The 25770-nt window shown below is 39.9% G+C and overlaps 1 protein-coding gene across 4 annotated transcripts in view; it reads right to left on the minus strand.

The window, feature by feature from the left end:
• The window catches only part of ARHGAP18 (Rho GTPase activating protein 18), an 83633-nt gene that overhangs the window by 35883 nt on the left and 21980 nt on the right, over positions 1–25770 (minus strand). Inside the window, exon 1 of one of the 4 annotated variants that reach the window (XR_007375210.1) lies at positions 22898–23140. The exons of 1 other annotated variant lie outside the window; for it this stretch is intronic. Coding sequence is in view for 1 of the 3 variants with exons in the window: in XM_048936327.1 (XP_048792284.1) it covers positions 22898–22965 (68 nt within the window). In the remaining 2 variants the exon portion in view is untranslated. Of the gene's footprint in view, positions 1–1153; positions 1288–22897; positions 23141–25770 lie in introns of those variants that run through there. 2 more of the 4 variants (XM_048936327.1, XM_048936330.1) reach the window with 2 other exon arrangements.

Raw genomic sequence — 25770 nt, forward strand, 5'->3', positions numbered from 1 at the left:
TTCAACATACCCCTACTATTTTCCTTTGCTTTTCTGCTTCTGTTATTTTATTAATGTTTATTCTGGTATCTATGACCTTATTTATATCTGAGAGAGGACAAAGTAGAATTACTGAACTTATAGCTAGTGAACTACTAAGTCTAAATGTTTAATCAAGGTCATTCTTTGTTTCTTTCTATCTTACTTCCTCTCTGACTGAACATTTACCATTTTTATAGATAGATGTTGCTAGTGTTTAGTACACCCTGAAAAAATGTATTTTGCTAAGGCCTTCAAAAGCTTTCATCTTAAGTATAGCTGCAATTTAAAAAAAAAAAAAAAAAAAAAAAAAAAGAAGAAGAAACCAACAAGCTGAAATCTCTAGCTCTAACCTTGACCCCAATAAGTCATTGGCAAAAATTACCACTAACCTAGCAACAAATTCACCTTAAAACATGCAAAGGTTGTTATGATGTCACTAAAGCTAAACATCATTCCTACAATCAAATATACCAAAAATAAAAGCCACAAACTGATTCAGATTATCATGAAGAGGAGGCAGATTGACTATTAGCAACCTGATCTAACTTAAAAATTGACCCTATTCTGAGTGGGGGAAAATTGGACCGGATAATCTCCAGCAGTCCTTTCTAAATTAAGGAACTCCACTACTACAGCAGTATATCAGAATTATTTCTAGCATCAAAACATAGCCAGTCCTTAACATTTCAGGAACAGATTCAGCTTCTTTCACAGAATCACAGAATGGCCCAGGTTGGAAGAGACCTCAAGGACCATGAATCGCCAACCCCCCTGCCACAGCCAGGGCCACCAACCTCCCCATTTAACACTAGACCAGGGCTCCATTCAACCTCTCTTTGAGCATCTCCAGAGATGGAGGGGTGTCTTGTTTCATACCTGAATTTATCTCCATAGATAAAGAGTTTAAGTTTGGGTTAAATACTAAATATTGTTTATTCCAAGAGAAAAACAAAGCAAAGATCAAGCTTTGTGAATTTATCACAAGGTAAACCCAGCAAGGTAAGTCCTTCCTACCTTTCCATTTGGCTGACTTCACAGGTTTATCTAGAACTAAAACAAATCCATCTAATCCTTACATTTTATCTTGGGACAACTAACTCTTGTTAGCTACCCCTAAGTAAAAAAGTCATACCTTTCTCTCTGAAGATAAGTCCTTTGTGTGTCTAACTCACAGATCCTTTCCCTCCATCATGTGCTTGATTCTCTGATAAGAAATACTAACTATACGGACTTTGCCTTTAAAGGTAAAGAGCCCTATGGAAGGACAATCAGGTTCTACCCACCCTGCTTCTCTGCTCTAAGTACAAGTTAATAAATGACAATGAATTACCATGCTCATACGCACCCCAACATTATTCTGGAACCTATTGCTACATGAAATCCCAGGAAAAAAAATTTACATAAAAGAGCATTTAGTCCGTGCACCAATGGCAGTAATATCTTATTGTTAAAGTACGCTGCTCAATAAATACAATTTCTGCTTGTAGATAACTTGGTCCTTACACCTTTCTGCACCAACATGTCCGGTTTCTGACCTGTGCAGCCTGTGAACCCAACAGCAATTACTGTAAAAGGATGTTCACAGAGCTACGTCGGAAGCACCCTCAAAAGCCAGAGCAGAGACACAATAGCCATTTTCTGAACAAATGGTGTGAGCCTTGGGATGCAGGACAGGCTTTCAGCTACAGCTCAGGCTTCCCACCTCACATCTTTGAAGGTGCCCAGACCAGACCGAAACCTTTCCACATACAGGCTCTGCACACTTGAACTGCAAGTAAAAGGAGGTCAGACTTCAGCTTATTGTCTCTCCAGCCAATCACCTAAAGCTGCTCAGCAGGTTTTCGATGGCCTTTCACCTTTGGAACAACTTGCTTCAGCTAACTAACCTCTGCTGAAATTTAACCACCATAGCACACCATGCGAAAGGTAAAGCTGACTGATCTAATACAGGAAAATGGAGCACTCTGAGGGTGTCGTGGCAAATTTAGGTAAGATAATTTGCAACAGGCTGTAGGTTGTTAGCTGTAGGCTGTAGACCTATGGAAACATTTATCCTGGTCTTCCAGAAAAGAAAGCTCCTTTGCTTACCCAGATCAAACTGCATCTCAAAGAACAGAAGTTTGTGTCATCAGATGCACAGCTGGCATCTGGCACAAAGACTCAAGGCCATTTTCAGGGTTCTGTGAGCATTTGCTGTATAAAAACACTCCCTTAATCCTCAGAGACTGAACTCTTCAATGAGAGGTCTCAGCTTTGCTTTAGCTGACCAAACATAAGCACTTTTTCTTGTTCTGTTCTTTGTCAGCAAGAAATGAAGAGTTTGCGCCACAAACCAGTACAGCACTTCCCAGCTGTGTGCAGGCCATAAAACCACTGGGCACTGTGAAGGATCACATTGTGAGAAACACACAATTAGGAAAACCCCCCAAAATAAACATTCACACCAAAAACTGGCAGGTCTAATGCAAATCTCTCCTTCAAATTTCATCTTGCATTTTTGCCTAACGAAAGCCACCTATGGGGCCAATCAGCAGCACCCCAGGAGCTGACACTACAGATCATTATATTGCCTGCACCTCCCTGCTCCTTTATATTTACTGCTTGGTCTATCGACCCCTTATCCCCAATTTCTGTTCAGACTGCAAACCCTTTCATAGCTCTCTTCTTGTTCTGCATGTCTCCACTCACACAGTTAATATTTCTATGGGCTAGGACACAAATAAGCTCACAATGAGAGAGAAAACTCCTAAAACTTCAGCTGACAGAGCAGGTCAGATCTTACATTTACTTTGCTTGGTTCCATTTTCTTGCTTTACATGCCCCACAAGAGAAAAATGCTAGTAAAGTGGTATTTGGAATGCAATCTCCACAGCAAAGGTGCCAGGCGTACTCATCTCTGCATGCCCAATAACCCTTGTGCATAACGAGGCACAATCAAGAAAGAGCCATTGAAGATACTGAGACCAACCTTGATATCGTAAGGTTGGTTTTAAGGAAAACAATGAAAAGAAAAGAAAATGTACAGCACTGGTGTTTATTTTATATATCTGTTGACAAGACTAAAAACCACAAGACTTCTGACATCAACTTTCACTACATTCAATCCAAAGATGCTTAGCAAGCACCAGCTGTATATCATACAATAAAAACACATAGATGAGAACAAGTTATAATCAAGTTTAAAAAAAAAAGAAAAAAAAAGAGGAGAAGGGAAAAAGCCATCAATTTTAATATTAAGATACTAAGGAATCTGGAAGGGAGGCATTTTTCTTTTAAAAAAAAATCACAAAATCACCAAGGTTGGGAAAGACCTACAAGATCATCCAGTCCAACCATCTACCTATCACCAATACTTCTCACCAAAGCATGTCCCTCAATACAAAATCCAAACATTCCTTGAACACCTCCAGAGTTGGTGACTCCACCACCTCCCTGGGCAGCCCATTCCAGTGCTTGACCTGTCTTTCAGAAAAGTAGTATTTCCTAACAACCAGCCTGAATCTCCTCTGGCGCAGCTTGAAGCCATTCCCTCCAGTTCTATCACCAGTTACACGAGAGAAGAGGCCGACCCCCAGCTCACTACAACCTCCCTTCAGATAGTTATAGAGAGCAATAAGGTCTCCCCTGAGCCTCCTCTTCTCCAGACTGAACAATCCCAGCTCCTTCAGCCGCTCCTCATAAGCCCTGTGCTCCTCACCCTTCACTAGCTTTGTTTCTCTTTTTGAACCCGCTCCAGGGCCTCAATGTCTTTCTTGCAGTGAGGGGCCCAAAACTGGACACAGTACTCAAGGTGCGGCCTCACCAGAGCTGAGTGCAGGGGCACAATCACTGCCCTGTTCCTACTGGCAACACCATTCCTGATGCAAGCCAGGATGCCATTGCCCTTCTTGGCCACCTGGTCACACTGCTGGCTCACGTTCAGCAGAGCATCAATCAACACCCCCAGGTCCATTTCCTCTACACAGTCCTCCAGCCACTCCACCCCAAGCCTGTTGCATTGCCTGGGGTTGTTGTGGCCAAAGTGCAGGACCCGGCATTTGGTCTTGTTGAAATGCATCCCTTTGGTTTCAGCCCAGCTATCCAGCCTGTCCAGATCCCTCTGTAGGGCCTCGCTACCCCCAGGCAGATTAACACTTCCAGCTAACTTGGTGTCATAAAAAAAAAAGTAAATCCCACATTCTCAGCAAGAGTCATAAAATAACAAGCTGGGAAAACTATCAGTAGGAAAAAAAACAGTAGTCATTCAAAACAAAAAACCAAACAACAAACGCCAACTGTGATCGCAATTGCAGAAAACGTCACTTCTCCAGCACATTCCTACTTTTTATGGTGTTCAGATTTTTTTTTTAATTTAAAATTTGAAGAGCTTTTCAGAAGTAGCTTCAAGGAAATGTCTTTACTTCTTCCAGAAAATGTACACCACTAACAAACATAGTCACTTAAAATAACACATTTAGCATTCCAGATTACTAAATTGTAAGCTTATTCTCCAGCAACAACAACAACAAAAAAGAAAGCTTATTTCCATTATGGTATTAGCTGACAACATGATCAAAACCCATTCAGTTCTATTTCCAGTCACTAGTAAATAGTTCACTGTCCAGACAGCTTCACAGGCAGCAATGCAATACTCTTTGTTCCAAATTATACAGTCAGTTCTGACCTCTGATACTCAGACACACAGTTTGAAGCCATAAGATTTTTGACTATTGATTTCAGCATAAAACTGAGCCCCTGGGTATAAAATCCACTCTTCAAAATAATCACTCTTCAATATAGTCTAACATTCCTTTATGGGTGACTCTTGCCAGAGTTATCTTCTCGTCCCACTTACTGGAGATGTATTTATTTATAAGAAACATCAAGGATGTCAGACAAAGCACTTCATCTCTTCAGGAGGGCAGCCATTAAAAACAATTCTAGTAATGAACACTACTCATTATACACTTCATGGAATTACAAAGACAAAATTGGTATGGAAAGGAACCAAATTTTGATTATTTCAATAAGCATTGAGGAGTAAGATAAGCATATTGTAGCAAGAACTTAAGATCTGTATGTAAATATCTTCTTAGGTCTTTCATTTCATGACCAAACACATCCTTTCTCAGCCTGCAAAAGAATGCAACCCTTCACATTGTTTACTGCTATATACAGTAATTAAAATATGGTTTTTCTTAAGGTTCAGTCAACATGGTTTTTATTTCATCAATAATCACTTTATACTTTTGGAGCTGTTTTATTCCCTAATTTCTTTCCTATCCGTAAAGGATAAAGGTAAAGGATCTTTCCTGTCTGTTCCATTGCCTTTTTAACTGCTCATAACCTGTATTTGTCACCAGTAACCACAGCAGCTGAAGATTAAGCAGTTAGTAAGGCGCACCTTTGCTGGCATTTCAGATAAATTCAGTTCACAGAAAGCTAATTTTACACTAACTTCCATTCTTCTCACTTACAGAATATAGATTATGTAGTATTTTAAAACAATGAGTGATGAGAAAAAGAGCACATTATTTCTGTAGTGCTGGACTCTAATTTTGGAACTGAGTATGATCTCTCTTTCTACATCATTATACAGGCCTAATAGTTGTACAGTATCCTTATGTACTGCATACATATATATGGATATATATATATGTGTACGTATGTATATCCATATACATATATGGATATACACTAGATGTGCAAATACAGTAAAAGGTACAAATACTAAATGCAAGGATTTTCATGGTCAAAATAAACCTAGGGAATATAAAAACACAGTTAAACCAAATAGAAAAGATTAACATTGCTGAAAGTGGAGTTCCTTCATTATTATCTTTACAGAAGAACTCACTGACTACACCAAAGAGCACTTTTTCTAATCATAAATTAGGAATTTCTGTACAGAGCCCTTTTTTTCCCCCACTCATTTTTGACAAATTTTGGAATTTAAAACTCAGGCCTTGATTGTTCCTGAATAAAAACTGTCACAACTATAAAAAAATGCTGCAACAGGAACACATGAAGAAACCACCTGATCACTTATTCTCTGTGACCCTGGTAAGAAGTCAGCTCTTCGTAACTAAAAAAAAAACAAACAAAACAAACATGGTCTTTTTGCGCAGCTGCCTAAAAAAGCCTATAAATGTTGTATTCAAACAGGTCAATGCTTTACTAGGCAAATGTTTTACCAGACTGCTTCAAAAGCATTTGTTGGTATCAAATAACTTTCATCACTGAGAAAAACACACACAAAAAAGCATTACATTATCAAGCAATACTTGTCAGATTACACCTGGTTTATTACCATCTACTAAAGCTGTACACCAAAAATAGAAACTTGACATTCTTGGCTTTGAAAGCTTCTTTAAGTAACCCTGTCCATAAGCCATTACTATTGGTATTCCTGTAGAGGCAACATCTTCAGTTCTGTAGCTCCTTCAGATATACTCTCTCACACTACAGTAAAATAGCACCTTCCTTCCAGAGTTTCAGAAAATAATTAAAACACATCTGACTACAACCATAACCCAGCAGCAACTTGTGAAACAGCCATGCAAACAGCCTCATTTCTTCCAGAGACTGTGTACATTTGGCCGTTTACATGACAGCTCTTAGAATTCAACTGCAGCCATACCTTGACGGATACTGGTCTCACTGTCAGCGAGCATCACACACGTGGTTAGACTTAATAACCTGATAAACCAGACACACAAAGCCCATGAGGAAAAATAAGAAAAAAAAAAAAAGAGAGAAAAAAAAAGGGTGGAGATTTGGCCTGGAAAGGTGAAGCACGCTATTCAGATTCATGGTGCAAATCTGTGATACAAATAAGAATAATAATCAGATCTGTGGAGTCTTTTCCCCTGGACCATTAATCTTTCAAGATCAATATCTGCAAGGAGGATAAAAGGAAGCATGTTTGTTGTATGTTTCTGACTCCAGCACTGTGGCTATAAATAGAGCAGCTCTCTCAATACAGTGTTATCTTGTTGACAGAGGAGTTACAAAGTCAAGAGTGATTCAAGCAGTAATTTCAAGTTTGTACAAAGGCTAGCCAGATGTAAACAACTAAAAAATGCCTATGGATATCATGCTCTTTTTGAAAACTATTTACTAAGCAATCTTAAATATAAATACAGGACTTCCTAAGTCCTTTCCAATCTAAATAAACAATGAGAAAGATAAGAAGAAAGAAACAATGTGGTCTCCTGAACCACTTTTAATCCTGAGAGCTGCACTACTAGTGCCGGGGACCAGGCAAAGCTTCAAAACCCAAAGCTTCCCCGTTCTTCTTCTCCTTTCAGGAAGCCAAGAAGCACCGCAAGGTGCAAAGCCTTCTTAGCTGAACTAACCAAAAAAGCCTTAATCCAGCAGCTGTGGCACCTGCCTGGCTGGAGCTCCCTGCTCTTGGTTGGGACACCAGTCTCAGGAATGACCTGCAGCCCTTCCTACAGCCACCTACCTAAGAGACATCCTGATCCCCCACAGTTTCAAGGCAGAGCTATAGCCCAAAGATCAGGCATGAAGATAACGGCAGGCCTCAATTCCAAAGATTCTCTTCATTTTAATTGGTTTCAACCTAATCTTAAAGAAATTTCTTTCTGTCTCACTAGTCCTTTGCCAAGTATTGAGAGCTTTGCAGTGGAGCTTTGAGCGTATTTCAAAGTCCTCTGTCAAAGAAATATCAAATTGTAATGGATGTGCCCATCAAAGCAGGTTGTTCTAAAGTAACTGTATTTTACATAAAGCCATGGAGCACTGACGCTACCTAAGTTTAAAAAAAAAAAAAAAAAAGTCTTCGATGCTTCATACGGTTCAACATGTACTAAAAAGATTCTTTCTACTACATAAAAAGCTAAAACCTCCTGGTAAGCAGAAGTCCCTTCCTCCAGCTTTCATGAGCAGCAGGTAACCCTTTAGCAATACCTAATGAGACCCAAGTCTGGAAATTTGACGTCCTGAAAGATGCACAGATATTCCTCACCCCTTTTAAAGTATTCTGTAACTTTTAAAAGGTACCACAGAAACTTCAGACAGAGCTTGAATTCTGCTCTTCTTGTAGCTCTTAAATCTTGTCATTCATTGCAACAACTGTATCCTTTCCTTCCTACCTTTTCTAATATTTATTCTTCCCATGACTGACTGCAAACTCTTCTGCAATACAAATCCTAGCAGTTTTGGTGAACTGACACACTCCTTTTTTCACAACTGAAATGTTTTCTTATAACTATTTTGTGACCTTATGGGACATTTTGAATGTCAACTGCAATCAAACTTGCCCAAATCCCCCTTAAGCTCCAAAACAAAGTAAAAAATGAGGCAAAGTTCTGTTCTCCTTCCAAATAGCACATACAGTGACTGCAAAGACAGTGTAAAACACTGCTAACTTTCTCAGTGAGTATAAAAAGTGCTGAGCAAGGAGAATCAGGTCTTTTAGAGCTTCTTGTAGTACCATCATCTGAGGTGAATACCTAGAGAGTTTTTTAAAAACCAACCAAACAAAATGCCACTAAAACTGCTGGCATTTTAAGCACCTCTGTAAATAATAAAGGCAACACAGGGCAAAGTTAGGGCTGCCAGATTATAGGTCTTATATACATATATATACATACATATATATATACATATATATATATATATATAATATTTATATTAGATTCACACATTATGTATTATATACACATTATCATGACTATTCTGCTTTCAGTTATATCCTTATTTACATAAGATTTTTACATGAGCTTTCACTCTCTCAACCTGTAACTGCAGAAAATAGGGAAGAAACTACGGCAGTGACCAAGAATATTACACTTACTATTTATTACATTACACCAGAGATAGGTGATCCCAAATACGATGACAATAGCTGTAGCATATGTGTAGCACTTCTAAGAAGGTTAAAATATTTCATGGCATTTCCTTTAGTAGGATCCTACAGTCATTTAGACTCCACCTGTTTTCTACTTGTGATTTGGTAATTTATAATTATAGTGAGCTGATATGCATGCACACCCCATCTAAAATGGTGTTGCAGATCACTGCCCTCTGTGTACATATACACGAGATAATTTATTAGCCAGAACATGTGGCTCCGGGCAGCCTGGTCTAGTGGTTGGTGACCCTGCCCATTATGGGGAGTTGAAACTAGATGATCTCTGAGGTCCTTTCCAACCCAGGCCATTCTATGATTCTATGATTTGCAGTTACTTGATGTAACAGTCTAGACTGTTTAAGAATAAACATGATCTTGTTCCACTCTTCAAAAGAGGAGAATTAGAATTCAGGATCAACAACCACAGCCATGAAGCCTGTAACTCCCAAAACTGACTGGACAAGTTGCATTTCCTTGTTTTTGGGGTGCCTGCTGAATTCCAGTGTCTGTGCTGTTAAAAACTCTCACTGCATGTTTGTAGCTTTATTCTTCAGACATAAAATAAAGAAGCCTGCTTATTTCTTTTAGTAAAAGATGAGCCTCACGGAACCCAGTTCTGGAGTTTTAAGTAAAAAGGATCATGTATTAACAGACGTGCAATATTATCACTATCAGCTTAACTGAGAAGTAGTATCAGAAGTTGGTTTTTTTTTGCTTTTACATCTGCTTTGACAAAATGAGGTAGACTATTGACTCAGGTTCTGCCACTCTGAACCTCTTAACTCTCATAATACTTGAATTATGTCTCTGAAAGACTTTGCAAATGTAATCCTATTGTTGGCCCATACATAGAATTTTTTTATTCAAAAGCATATATTTTATGAAGGACAATAACAATTGCTGGAAATCCAAATCCACCAGAGAGAAAAACACGTAGATGAGGGCACAGGGGTAACCACTACATATACAGTCACACCACTGGCACCATTTTAGAAGCACCTCAGAAACTCATGAGCACTTTCAGAGGAGCTGGAAATCATTACTGAAGCTTGAATTCCACTGAATGAAAACAGAAGTCAGTCTCCAAATAGAGCATTCACTACACTTCCTTTTCACACAGTTCTTTGTTTAAAACTCCAGTTGTAACCAAAAAAATATTGCACATGGCTAGAGAAACAAGGAAAAGAATGGTCTCACTTGAATCTCTTCTGTCCTATTTTTTTTTATCTTTTCCATGATGATTTATCTGCTTTTCTCATTCCATCTATATGCCTTCTACGTCACCTGTTTCCATATGACATTTTTGTTACCTTCTGCATTTTTAATTATTTTATTCTCTACAACTAATATAAATTAAAAATATATATGCAAAGTATGTTCTCTATAACAACTCTCATGCTGCTTATTAGAAAAATATTCAAATACATTCTATATGTTTCTAAAGTGTCCTTTTTGTGTAATCTCCTAAGAGAATCACTGGAACTAATCTCACAAAAAAGAGAATAAAACCTGTGTGAGATTACTTCAGACCTTACAAATATCAAAGAGCACCAAGTAGAAAGTGAAATAGATATAGTATTTGTAATTCCATTACTGAAGCACAGAGAAGGAAGATTTAAATAATTTATTTTTCTTTTCACAGTGGGGAAAAAAAAAAAAAAAGCATGTCAACAAAGCCCGATTTAAACTATGGTGGCAAATGTCACAGCCATCTAGTAAAGTACAGTCACAGCCTTGAAATGATACTGAGACACTTTTGTGCCTCTAAAAGCAATTAGCTCTTTAAAAGCACTAGCTCTTACCATGTTAAAGGACCTGCTAATTAGACCTATAACCCTGTTAGTTACTAATGTAAGACCTACAGTAACTATTCAGTAATTTTGTTTGTGCTTGAAGGAAGTTGGCACACATTTATGTTAATTTATCACAGTGTAATCCTTAAATTCAGAATAAATTGTAATGAATTTGTATGAGCATTCCTAAACAGCAGACATGAAAATCCTGCAAGAGTCTCAACACATTTTGTAAGGGAACTGTTCTCATTACCCAAACAAACCAATAAAGACCCACTAAGACCAAGCAGAGCAATGCTTTTGCACAAGCTGGAAGAGACAGGAGAGTAGGAAGCAGAGCTGCCTACAGAAAGAGCTGTGGAGGGAAGCACATTGATTCAATGGCCCAGTAAAGACAAATATTCTGGTGGTAGTTTTGGTTCAAGTATCAGGAAGATGTTTGCAACAGTGACTCTGAGGCCAAAGGACATCAACTTCAGAAGTGGCCACGGTCATGTCATCTACTCTTGGAGAAGCTGACAAAAAGAAAAGCTGCATACATTGCTGTATAAGGGAGATCTGCTCTGTGCCATGCTGAAAGAGACACAGTAAAAGCAGAGGACAATGCAGGTTTACCCTGATCCAGCTATGTCCTTCATACAGCCCCACCCCAAAAATCCACCACACAAAGGAGACAGCAGAAAAATCTGGCCATCTCATCAGAAGAAAAGAGGTTGAAAATGGCACCCACGCACAATTCTTCCATTTTATCTTCAAGGGCAACTGCTAATGCCATGACTCTGTAGAGTCTTTGCAACTTCTCCTTGCCTACTAAATCCTTTTTTCTAAGCTAAGGTTCTCAGAGAATATTTGATCCAGATAAACTGTAGGCAGCTCTCTTTGTTACACACACTAATGAGCACTTCCAAAGGCTCAGTGTCCTATGACCCAGCTGGAACCCCACTAAATAAAACAAAACCACACTAATATGTTCCATCCCACCTCATATTTCTGGTAGTCTTTACATGTCAGTAGACAAATAAGGAAACAGGAAGCTACTCAAAAGCACAGATTCTGTCCTACCTCTGCCATTGCTATCATCCGTGTTTCTACAAATACTGGCAGAGAAGATATAAAAATGTTCATTTTTTCAACCAAGCTCCCTGCAAAGCTTAGTGGTTCTTCTATGAATAAAAATGTCTTTTCAGTTACAAAGTATACAGACGTACAGCTACCAATTTGGATATACAAATACTTTCATGAGCAAGTTTGGAAACTAGTGGTAGCTTGTCATAAAAGCCTGGTCTGTAATTTAAGAGCTCCAGCTGCTCAGTTGTTTCACTCTCACTGCTTAGAAAAACTTTCCACAAGTGATGGAAACGTCCTCTAATCTAGTACAGAGATGACACTATAGAAGAAATGACAGGTTTTCCAGTTATGGTTCTTGAGGAACAACAGGGAGTAATTAGCTAGAGTAATTCATCTGTTCTCAGTTTGGGTCTCCTTTTCTAGGATCCTCAGCCACTTAATGACTACCACAGTATCCACAGCTGTGCTGCCAACAAGGTGTGGATATCAGAACTTGAACACTGTGACAGAACTTCCACCAATAAGGAATAAGGAATGAAAAGAAGTTTTGCTTTGTTCCAGGAGAGGAGAAAAACAAAACATAACACAAAATAAATGATAAAGAAACAAAAACCAAAAAGAAACAAACACTTAAAAAGAAGAAAGAACAAACATAAAACATGCAGAAGACAAAGTAAATAACCAATTATTTAATAGAACTAGGTGTTCAAAATAAAAAACAAACCCTACAAAACAATCCCATATGTTAGCTGATCTAGTATTTTTCTCATGTAATCCTTGCTTTTCTTGCTTCCTCCAATAGCATTACATTTTGTTTTTCTTTACTCTTAAATCTGATTCTTGTTTGGATCAGCAGACTCTTCCATGTGGGCACAAGAAATTCACCAAAACTGAACACCACCACAGAAGACCACTGTTACATTCTAAGAATGCAAGAAGAAACAGACAAAGCTAGATCGAAACAGAGGGCTGGTAGTCATAGCACACAAAGGCTGCTTGCTCTGCAGCTGAGAAGAAAAAAAAAAAAAAAAAAGTTTTAAGAATTATAGAAACGGAAGAAAAAATTGCTGGAAAAAGAGCTCTTACAGTACATTAAACTAAATTCATTGAAATGAAGACATAAACAAAGCCACAAGAATTCGGGGACTTAAGTAGTGCTATTAAATATATATATATAATATATATATAGTGCTATTACATATATATATATGTAATGTTTTAGATACTGAAATGATAATTCTTAATAAAAATTATTTAGGAAAATTGCTTCTTTTTCCTTCCTAACTAACACTCCTTTCTTTAGCAACATCTTACAAACATGAGAGATAACAATTTCTAAACCACCATGTCGGTAGTTCATACGTTTTTTCAGCTCATTCTCTATGTTATAGACATGTATACATACATATGTTGTTCTAAAAAGTTGCCAGTCTATTTCACAAGATGGCAATCAGTTATATAAAGCAACACTGTAACGAAGCACCAATCAGCTTTTTCAGAATGAGTGGATCACAGACATTATCCATGTGTCTTACCCTGCATAGCCCAACACAACACTTGAGTTTAAGGGCAGCAAAAAAACCCAACCAAACAAACAAAAAACAAACAAACAAAAAAAAAAAGTGAAAAGTGACATGACACTCACTGTACTCTTTAAAATGACCCCATGTAGTTAGTGGTTAAAACCCTGACGTCAACTTTAGATAACCCTGACTTCAACTTTACGTGTGAATAATTTCCTCAGTAAAGGAAATGCTCAGATGAGGCGTAATCCATATGCCAATGCTTCTATAAACTCCTATTTTCTTTTGCCATACGTGCACACTGTGTGTAAAGAAGAACAAAAACAATGTTAAGTACTGTTGAGTGTTACTCAACTGTTAGTGACAGGACCAATTTCCCAATGCCAGACATCTTCAAATTATGAAGCACATCTTCAACAAACAAATACCAAATATTTTTATACCTGATCACATGTGAACAGGAAAAAAAAAAAAAAATTCAATGCATGCAGTATTAAGTGCTATGTGAAAACTCCGTTCCAATTAATTTGAAAACATCAAATTATGTCAGTGGCAAAAGCTTGCAATTTAAGGGAACGGAAAGGGAGGAAAGATAGCCAGCCTGAATGAGCAACCAAGAGCCTGGCTGAAGGCTCCCATTACGTTTTAGGTGGAAGCTCAGATTATAATACGCTATCTGAAGAGCTGGAAAGGACTGTCATGTAAAATTGCATATGTTGAATCAGTGTTTATTGTCCTGCCACACCCTGCCCTGTTTCTCACTGGTGTGGCCCTATGCAGAGGTTCTGATTGACAGTCTGGCTCCAGCTGCGTTTCTCACCCTAACTGCCAGCACCCAGCTCTCACCAGCTAAGTAGCTGTAGCTCCCTTAGCACACTCTTCAAAACTATTCAACAGCAACTCAGTTTGTTCCTTATCTGTATTTCACAGATTAAACGCCTACATATATTGAAATTGAAACTTCTAGACAGAAATTATGGCAGTCCATATTGAGATCTGTGTTTGATGAAATATCTATCAAATAATTCTGCAAATGAACAGTAAGTGAAAACATACAAGTGAATGTGTACCTTACACTCACTAAGAGAGGATGACTAAGCTTAAACAATCACTTTAAAAGTTCAAAAAACTAAATATTGTGATCACTCTGATTTTAGTATCATATATTTTCATAAGCTGTGTTCTGATTTGAAGTACAAAGTGCCAAATACTAGCTTCCACAGCATGAAGCTCATAAAGTTTATGGAAAAATTTATGAACGCTTCCTCCTGTCAAGGAGAAAAAAGACCACATATTTATTTTTCTATGTTTTTACCTCAAAGAAGAACAAGTACCACAGTGCAAATATCCTTCTCTGAAAGAAAAAGATAGGAAGAATTTGGGTCACTGGACAGCTACTTTGACATTTTAATTAGTACATAATATTTTAATGACATTTGCGTAATCTTTTACTATTCAACTCCTTTAGTCTCTTTTACCCTTAAAACATTACTGCAATGAAAAGTTAGGCTGTGTTCCTTATAGTAAACCAAATGCATGACTCTGACTACACAGCAAAGCACTATCACAAATAAGAAGTACTTTGCGTGTACTATGAAACTGAGGTGATGTTTGTGGTGCAAAGTTCAGAGTAAAGAAAGGTGTGTTTAAACAAAGCATCAATTAGCAAGCTTTCACAAGCTTATCAATCAACAAACAATTATAATTTAGAAGCTGCAATGGACCTCATTATAGTACACTGGAATCAAAGTTGGGCTTTTGTTTCTTTTTGTGAAGCATGCTGTGCTATGCAGTTAGTCATGGAGAGCTTGCTTTGCCTTCATTATGACTCCGAAAAAAGTGCAAGTGCTCCGCAGTATTCCTCACCAGAGAATGCCACTGGATCCCAAGGACCTCTTTTCACAGTCAACATGCCTTTTACAGCTAGAAGACACGCACTCTACTGAATCACTGAATGGTCTGAGTATGGACAAAATTAGCCAGAAATACAGCCTACACTCAGAGTGGCTGCTAAAGTCCAAACTGCTCCTGAATTGGCTAAGAATCCGTCAGTACAAAGCTAAGTCATCAAATACTTTTTAACAAACTTGAACCAATAAATTTATATTATAACAGACCAATCTCTTAAAGAATGTGGTCATAGTCAGTACTGGGACTCATAAAAATGAATGATCTTGACAAATCATGGCTCCATAATAATCACATTAAGCTGACACAGATGAAGGTTGCTGCCAGTGAGAGCTGTCAAACCTTTCCTCTCCTGTGGGCCCCCATTACTTTTGCTGTGTCAGTATCATCACTGCCACTGCTTTCTAAGCCAGATGAAGAAAACAATATGTCTGAAAACAACATTTGCAAAAAACAAACAAACAAACAAACAAAAAAACCTACTGACAGAGGGATTCTTTTCTTTATGCAGCTCAACCTAGTTCAATGAGATCAGAAATGCCAATGACAGGACAAGAAGAATGCGTAGGTGAGAGGTGGAATCAAACTCCACTTGCAGTGATGTCCCCACTCCTTGCAACCTCCATTCATCTTAGCCTAATTTGACCATAGCCTATACCTACTGTCACTGCACGTCAAAATTTCTGCTGGTTTGAGCTCTGGAAGGCTTCTGAAATGAAAAGAAAAAGTTTCAGGAAATAGTGTGCACCTCTCCTCTGAGAGATGCTCTAGCTCTATCTCAACAGAACAAAAAGATATTCCTCAAGTCTACCTGAAATATGAGGACAATACAGCTAAGCCATCAGAACTATTTTAGTAGGACACAAATGCTCATCGTCTGCAAACACAGCTGATAGAAAGGACTTTTCCAAAAAAGCAATGCTATTACCAGTGTTTATCTAATTGTGGCAATGAAAACAATGTGGTAAGGCTCTAGAAGCTATACAATGAATGTTGTTTGATCTATCATTCTCTTGGCACTCATACGGCCAAGAGAGAAACCACTTTCCATTAGCCCTTGGTAACCACAGCTTTGGTCTCCCACTATGACTACCAAATGAGTAATGACTGTGTAGGTGACAGTGTTGACCAGTACTCCCTTGCTGTTCAGCAGCTGAGGCTTTCAGTTACTGCTCCAAGCTCCTTGCTTTCTATCTAGGATCACAGACTCATAACCATGGCTATAACCACAATCACTATATGACTACGTGGGAAATTACAAGCATAACAGAGCTTCCTGATCCGTTTGTCCAGTTGAAATATAGCCATGCACTCTCTCAGATAAGTCACAAATCTCACCATTACCTCCCAATATAGTATACTACTGGACCTTGATGACATAATTTAATATAGGCAGAGAATTTCTAACAGAGGGAACATTTCAATACTGGCCTCAAGTCCAACCAGCTATTGTTCTGACACTGACATGGCAATTGGATAAAAACAAACAACAGATCAAAAATAGTAAAAAATATGTAAAAAAAAAAAAAAAAAAAAAAAAGGTACTTTAAATGTCACACATTAAATACCAACAAAACAATTCTCACCTATTCACTTCAGTATGTAAGTATTCCCCTGGTTTTCAAATAGGCAAGTGAAGTCAAAGTATACGACTTCCCCTTGCCCACGCAAAAACTGCCAGGGTGACTTTGGGACTGGTGGACAGGAAGAAGACTGGGATGTTGCAGGAAGCAGGGCAAGAAACAGCTTTACAGAACAAAGCAGAACTTGGAACAGATGATCATCAGAGAAGGTACAACCAATTAACCGACTGTTCCTGTTTTCACTTTCATACTGTTGTGATAGATGACAGCAGAAAACAACAACCAAAGAGTAAGCACACAGCTTCAGCTTTTGCTGATGTGTTAATTTATTACACTGTTTGGAATATCACCAAAACCACCTCAGAAAATAGTGGCTAAAATTGTACTTTATGAAATAGGTCAAGTCATTTTGATTTTTACACGGCCAAACACTTTGAAGTAGAAAAACAAAACAAAACAACACCTTTTTTTCCATGTTTGGCTAGAAATATTTGAATTCCCTGCCTGTACATGATCATTTTGAGATCAAGATTCCAAGGCAGAGATAGGTTCACTGAAAAACAAGCAGTCCTCACAAAACAGCCCATTGTCACATTGAAAATACTCAAGGCTTACTAGTGTGGAATTTTTCATCCCTAGTCTTGTTCATTTACTGAGGAGTATAAAGTGACAACCAGTGACCCATACAAAACAGGAATCTGCAATACCACTCACAAGAGTAACTTCTCTGTATCAGTGACTGGAATTATGGCCTCAGTTCAGCTGTAGTATTCTGATTTGTACAATAAAAAAAAAAAAATGAAAGCAGATACTGAGTAACTCTAGTAAAAAAGAGCAATTACAGAGCGGGGCACTCGCACTGCAGGCTGAACCATGCACCAACAGCCTTTAAAACCACGCAGCTTCATCCTTTCTGGGGACAGCTGTGAAACAAAAGTATCGGCAGTAACAACTGATTATTAACATGTCTTAACTGAGTGCCAACAGCAGCAGGCAGAAAAGGCCATTGGTCTTTTTCTAGACCAAATCCATCAGCCCCACTCTTCAAAGAATAAGTTAGAGAAACAAAAAAATAAAAATTAATTTGATACCACATTTAGAATTAATGTTGAAGTTCAGATTTACAAGACTCCCACAGTACTCTGTTCTGCAGGTCAGTTGCATTCTAGCTCTGCACAAGGTTTACATGCTTAGAACAGCACATCTAGCAATGTCTTGTATTATGCTCTTCATCATCTAGATTTGTGCACACTTGAGAAAGTCCTTAATTAAAACGCTCAAAAGGCCCTTATGTTCCACATTCCTTATAGCTAGACAAGCATGTCATCTCATTCTCCGTATGTTGTTAAAATAAAAAAGAAAGCCAGTGCACAGAGAGCCCTGATTTTCCTCTGCTATGCAGTTCCACTGATTCAGCACAGATACTCTCATTGAGACCTACTTAAGGGCCTGACTGAGAATAGAACTGAATAGGCTATTTTCACTGATAGCAAAGGGCGTTAAATCCAATCTTCATCCATGACACAGAATGATCTAGGTCAGTTAGTGAACTGAGCTTATTGAAATAATGTTGTTTTATAACACTGACAGATGATAAACAGATATCTAAGTGCAAGAACCAGTGACCATGTCTGTACAGCAAGGACAGCCCTGATGAAGAGCTCAGGCAGAGCAGAAGAGAGATGCAATTCGAAGAGAGTTCCAACAGGATGCTTAGAAAAACAAGTGTGCCTGCAGTTTATACAGCTGAATGAGGGGCAAACTAGCAGCACAAAAGTGATTTTAGTTGTGCGGATGACCACTCATGAGACTGACATTGAAGTATTCCAAGTAATTCAGGCTGGGAGGCGGAGGCAGAATAATAGGAAAGAAGGATGTGTAAAGAAGGATGCTGAAAATTGGAGGAAGAGAAGAAAAAAGTCACACACACACACGTTAAAAAAAAAAAAAAAAATCTTTAGACTGAAGGAACATAGAGAATAAAAAACAATTATTCATTCAAGCTACCAAAATAAAATTGTGCAGCAGCTCAACAATAGGCTAACTGACAGCAGGAGGTCTTCATTGGTGTTTGCTGTGTTTTTCCAAAGGCAGAAGCCAGCTAAATTCAAAGAAAAATAAAGTGCAAAATGAGGAAGGGGAAACCAGAGAAGGCAGGAATTTGGAATCAGGGAAGCTGGAAATAGTGGGCTACTGCATTGTGCTGTCTGTAGATCAAGTTACTGGGATTAATACACTGGTAACTAAGCAACATGTTAGGGGTCTGCAGTACACTATATATTTATACACACATACAGCACAAAAGACACAAAAACTATTTTAACAAAAACTTAGCACACTGTTGCCTATTAGCTCTATTCTAGTACACTGACAATAAACACAATACACATTCAAATTACAATACAATAAACATTCAAATTAGCAGGCAAATTCAAGGCAGGAAAGATCTGTGTTCATATAGACTATAGACGTTCATATATTTATAGTTCATATAAACTCAGTAGAAAGAAAATTGCTATGATTTTTATGAAGTCAGCTGTAATACAATGGATCTTTGCTCTGCATAAGCAAAACAACACACAGCAGGTACTGTGCTAAGCCACCCATACTGGTGTCATGGCAGACAGGTTACAGGGGGTAGGAACAACAAATGCTGAGACGATATATATGTGGAAAATCCAAAATCTGTGCTGTACGAACAGATTGCAAAAGAAAGTGGACAAGGCTCCATCACAACACATCAGTTGATGCTTCCATACTTAGTATCACATGCATCTCTCACTGTGCTTTAGTTCTTTGTACTGGATTTCAACTCCAAGAGCAAGCCATCGGTGGGAAAAGAGAGGGAAAGAAATTAGAGCTTTTCTCTCTGAAGGAATGAGAATGGAAATTGCTCTTTGCAGAAAGTATGAATTCCTGTTCACTACTAGATTTCTTTTTAGGTTGATCCACCTGGTTCTACTGCCACGCATTGCCCACCTTCTGCTGACATCTCCCAAATTCACGAGTTCAGCAGTGAAGCAATACAGTGAATCTCAGAGACCTCGGATGCTAGCTGGCAGGTGTCATTTGACAGAGGAGATCCAAGGAGGTGGCAAACTTCTCTTTTACAGTAGCCAAGGGTTACAGCACTCTTTCCAGAACTAGTCTGGGTTTTAGTTCCATCTAAAGGAAACTGAGCTTGTTGTTCTCATTTTGCAAGTGAGTGTCAGCAAACCAAATGCTATATTTAAATACAGCAAATAAGTGAGTGTGCGCATAAGTACATTGCCTCTGGAGAAGAGCTACATTCTAGTCTTTACAAAGTACTGATGTCCTTCTTAACAAGTCACTAGCAATATAAAGACACACAGGACCTTTGGGAGTACATGATGTTAAAATGGCATTAACTTGCAAAGCTGCAGAACTCAAATTGGTCTTCCGCAGTAATTACATGAAGTGGCAACAAAAGCACACATGCTGGCTGCTGGTGAGAAAGCACAGGGACTCTCTGGAAGCATACAGGGAGGCTGTGACTCACAGGACAGTTTGGAGCAGAGAAGGAAATAATGCAGAACTGCAGCCTATGAGAGACGACAAAGATGGGAGAGAAAAGCAAAGCAAACTCCTAGTGGCCATCACATTTAAACACATTTAAGTATTTTGCCCTCTTAGGCTGGGCTCTTGAAGATGCACTGTAGCAGAAATTTATTTTCCTTGCACATTGGTATGTATACATTTAGTTCCACGTGCATCTAGTTGCTTGCAGTTTTGTTATATTTTATTTCCCATCTGTTGGACACTCCAGTCTTGGCGTTATAACCATACAATCATTTGAACAATATTTTTACTTCCATACATATATATATACACTGGTTCTTGAACAGAAATAGCCCTGCAGAGGACTGTCTGGATTCAGTTGCCTAAGGATAAGCACATGCAGCCCTATGAAAAGACTGTTATTATCTAAAACGTCTGCATGTAGCTGGCAAATATGACATAGGACCTGCAGCTTTCTGCCACAGTAGATGAGGCAAAAACCCTAGCAAGGAACCTAAATGGCAATGGATGTCTATGCTTCGGTAAATGAACTTCATGTTTCACATGAGGCTTACATGCCTACAAGGGCCAAAAAAGCCACCGAAACAGTCATGGGTTACAAGTTACTTGATGTACTCTTCTTTTCTACAGTTCATTTAACACCAAGCAGTTCCATGGGAAAATCAAGAAAAATGACGTGCAGGTAGAACATCACAATGAAAAGGAGGTAACATAAATATGCGAGCAGCAAGGCAGCCAATAAATATAGGGATAGTGGATCTAATAGCTTAAAGCTGAGAAGTGAGAAAACGGAAGTGTCGTGGAAGGATACTATTACCAGGTAACCTACCCCTGTGATTTCACTAAAGAAATTCCTAGTTAAATACTTGGTACAACACAGAAGTGACCCATAATCAACATCTAAAATGTAAGATATTCTTTTAACCATTAACTTGACATAAACTGTAAAGTTATATTCCAAAATCAGCTTTGATGCTATTCTGTGCATCAACACTGTCAAGGCAATATTGCTGAACTGTCACACTTCAAAGTGAACACATGGAGGTTTTTCTAGATTTTAGCTTGATGAGCCAATGATAAGGCAAGCCTTTCCCAAAGGCAGAACTTCACAGGCTCACTGTGCCTTTAAAGGGCCAAAACAGAATAGTGAAGTGATCTATTAGATCAGTGAAACTGCAGTCTCATCTAGCAAAAGTCCCCATGCCTGAAGAAAAAAAAACAAATGGTTTGGAAGCACAACGCTTTCCGAAGATGCGCTTTATGTAGAGCACAGCCAACACATCACTTTATTCAGGATGCACCAGTGCCACACTTCTCCAACATTCAGAAAACAATACAATCTCCAATATTAATTGTTTTGAATGTCCTTGAAAATAAGAATTCAGCATAGGTTGGCTGTTTGTCTTTCCAAAAGGGTTGCTTCGCTACAGTACAAACATGTGGAAATCCCCTGCCCTACACAGTTTTAACTTACACATTTCTACGTTACGATTAAGAAGATCACATCTCACATTTGTTCCTCTGCACACTCTCCATGTGTATTGCCCAACCAGAATAATTTGTGCACGATCACTGCACACTGCAGACCGACAGTGCATGTTAAGACCCAACATGCAGTTAAGACAACAGTAGAAGCTACAGCAGAGTTGACAGTAGCATCACTGAAGAGGAAGAGAGTCTCAGAAAGAACAGGGGCCACCTGCACTGCTCAAACACTAGGTAGGCTGCACTTCTCAATTCCATTCTTGTTCTTGTAACTCAAGGCATGACATACCGTGGTGCATCAGTTATCTTTACTGCATGGCAACATACAGTACTTCTGTTTATCTATCTTTTTTTAATGAGATTATAATCTCTTTGGTCAGAAGCACTCATTATGCGCATATGTAAGCAGTGTGTCAGCGTCAATACCTTCCCAGTTTCAATTGGCTTTCCCGCATTAATAAAAGTCCCATCTTAATCAATGGGACCTTTGTTGCCCGTTTCAGCAAGGAAGGGACGGGTCTGAATGGGCCGTAGGGACAAAGCGCACCAAAAAAGCCTGTGGTTAGTGCTATGGGGCAACTGTATTTGTGTCGGCGTTAAACATACCGCAAGGCGCGTGGAGACGCTCAGCCTTCACGGAGGCTGCCTCCCTTGCCCATTTTCAATTCTGCATTTAAAGCAAAACGACAAATGCTGTGAAAAGTTTATCTCGTCCCTACGTGCAACTCGCCTCAATCAACAACATTAAATAAGTAAATAAATAAGAAACAACAAATCAAACGGAAAGGAAAAAAAAAAAAAAAAGCCACGATGATAAGTCAAAGCACAAAGCCTGACCCCCACCCGATCGCGCAGGGTCGGGCCGCACAGCGGGCACAGCCCAATGTTAACAACCGCGGGTTGCTCGGGCAGCAAGCAAGCGCGTCTGTTCCTTAACTACAACCGGCACCTGCTCGCCAAAGGCCCCGCGCAGCGTTAGGAGAGCGGAGGGAAAAAGCGAGAAGCGCGGCGAAAAAGACGCCGGGCCGAGACGGACGCGCTCGGCCTCCCAGCGCAGCCCCTGCCGGGCCGGCTCCGCTCGGGCCCCGCCGCGGGCCGCACCTGCCCGGCCGCACTCACCCGCCGGTGCCGCCGCTGGGGTGGTAGGCGGTGAGCACCACGCCGCGGGAGCCGGACAGCCAGCTCATGGTGCGTGCCGCCGCATCCCTTCCACGGACGCCGAGACGGAGCGAGGCGGCCCGGCCGCGGCTCGGCGCGGCACAGCCTCCCGCCGGAGCGCAGCGCAGCGGGGCAGGGTCGGTGGCGGCAGCGCGGCTCTCCGGGACCGCGCCCCTCCCGCTCCTCCTCCTCCCGCCGCCGCCTCGGGAACCGGGTGCCCGGCAGCACCAGCGGGAGGGTCACGGCGGCCGCTTCCGGCTGCGGAGCTCTGCGGCTGCCCGCGGCCCGCTCCTGCCGCCTCGCGCCGGCCGCGGGCTGCAGCTGGCGTAGAAGCACTCGAAGGAGGCAGTCAAACGTTACCGCGCTTTGAGCGCCGCGTAACGGGGCGGAGCCGTCGCTGCTGCCCGCGGACGCGGCTTGGGAATGGCTTTGATAATAAAAACTGGGGTTGTTCTCAGTTTCTAGTGCTACTGTGCACGCTGCATGTGAAAATGAATAGCAGCAGATCATTCCACGCTTGCTTTCACTTCTACGTGAAACGGATTTTATTTAAATTATAATCTAGCATTATAAAAATTCCAGCGAGAAGCAGGGTCAGACGAGGATACCGGGAACCGGGCTGCCTCATCGCTGCCGTATCCTTCCCCAGCTTCTGACTGCAGCCACTTCTGCCACAAGGAAATGGTTTGGCTTCAATGTTAACATAACTATTGCATTTCTTTTTCCTTCTCAAAGTAAATATATATATATATATATATAATGCAACAGTTTCACTTGCAATGAAACATCTGAAAAATTCAGCACTGAGCGTCCTGGCACATCCCAAGGTCTATATCCTCATTTATCTGAATGGCTGCACCCTTAAATAGGAGCACAGAGATTCCAGCCTGTGCTCTAAGGAACAGCTGAAGGAACTGGGATTGTTCAGTCTGGAGGAGGCTCAGGGGAGATCTTATTGCTCTCTACAACTACCTGAAGGGAGGTCGCACTGAAGTGGGTATTGTCCTCTCTTCCCAGGTAATAGTGATTGGACAAGAGATTATGTCTTTAAGTTGTGGCAGGAGAAGTTTAGGTTGGGTATTAGGAAAAAATTATTCTCAGAAAGAGTAGCAATGCATTTGAAACAGGCTGCCCAGGGAGATAGTGGAGCCACTGTCCCTGTAGGTCTTAAAGAAACATCTACATGTGTCATTTAACAACACGGTTAGTGCACATGGCATTGATGTGTTGACAGTTGGACTCAATGTTAGAAGTCTTTTGCAACCTTAATGATTCTACGATTCAGTGGAGCACTGCTCCCCATGGTCAACTGACCAGAATTGCCCTCAGGCAGAGCAAGGTCAGCGCGTCCTTCAGAACCCACCATGCACTCAGAGCTGGGAGCTATTGGCTTTGCAGAGTTCATGGGTGATGTCTGGGCATAACTGGACTTTGTCATTGACTTAAGCAGATAACTTTATCCAGGTTTCTTCTTAACGAAGGGTGGCCTTGTATGAAACACAAAGTGGGCCGTCCTTTACTGCTTTGAAAAGGGTCATATCACCATGAAATTTCAAGCCACGGCTGAGGGACCCATTCCCTTCTTCCACCACTGAAGTTCAAGTTCAGCCTGTGCTTTAAGTAAGTGAAAACAACTGGAGGCAAAGGCGTGTTTAGCAAAGCCTGGCTCTTCCATGTCTCCATGTTATGGAGACTGCTTTATCTGTAAGCAACTCGCTAGGTTTTTTGGACTTTTTGTACACAAATTCACTTTTTTTTTTCTTCTAATTTTGGGACCGTGGCAGGATCCCTTTATATCCCAGTGCACAGCTACAGTGCATCATCTCTCAGGCCATGTCTGAAAAGCAGAAATCTATTCCTCACACACAAACACATGCAACACTCAAATGTTTGCACTGATAATTTTAGAAGTACTTCAGCATGAGATGAGAAAGCAACCTATTAATATATGTCACTACACCTATTTACTGTTGCCTTTGGCTCTTAAATGCATGTGTTTAACTGTTGAACAGCTTATGCAGAATTATTTTTTTAAGGACCCAACCTTTTTCTTTTAAATTGAAACAAGAAAACTAAAAATGTAAATTAAATGAAATTGCCTTAGGACCTGGCAGTTTCTAAAATTTTCAGCTAACTGGCTGCATGCCACATACTGTACTTGATTGTAAAACTACCTTCAAAGAAGAGATTAAAGAAGAAAGAAAGAAGGAAAAGTGAAATATCTAAAGCATTCTGTGCTTAACGAGTGCTTGCCAAAGTGCTATGCCAAACAGAATATATATTAGGTGCCATAAGAGCAAAAATATAAAGTGCTTTTTTCTTTGATAAGCATATTAAAACACATCATAATTAGGGCACAACACACGGTATGCCCTCTGTAAAGAAAGAATGCAAAAGCACAGTGTAGCCAGTGTGGTGTCAGAAGGCACTGGTCAAAGAAAACTTTGCTGCAAATGAAAAGTGGGAGAAGACTTATATGCTGCTAAGTGACAGATGAAGAATGGCAAAATCTAGAATGAGCTTATACTTATCAACTGGAGAGTAAGCAAGTCTTTTTAAGCATATCACAATGCTGATGGTGAAAAGAAAGGACATAGAAATAAAGAAATTCTGTTAATAAGTGAGAATAGAAATTAAATTACTGATAACTCAGAAACACCAGAGATACTAATTGCCTTCTTCAATCTGCCTTTAGCATGACGCACTTCAAATGTGCTGAGCATGAAATAGTTCCTGCGGATTTAGGAGCTTAGTTCTAGGCACACTTTTTCCTTTACTCTGTCAGACAGCTTGATAGGTTCAGACTCCTTCCTGCTATGACAACAGAACTCCAG

This window comes from Lagopus muta, chromosome 2 (assembly GCF_023343835.1).
Source record: "Lagopus muta isolate bLagMut1 chromosome 2, bLagMut1 primary, whole genome shotgun sequence".
Classification (NCBI taxonomy): Eukaryota; Metazoa; Chordata; class Aves; order Galliformes; family Phasianidae; genus Lagopus; species Lagopus muta.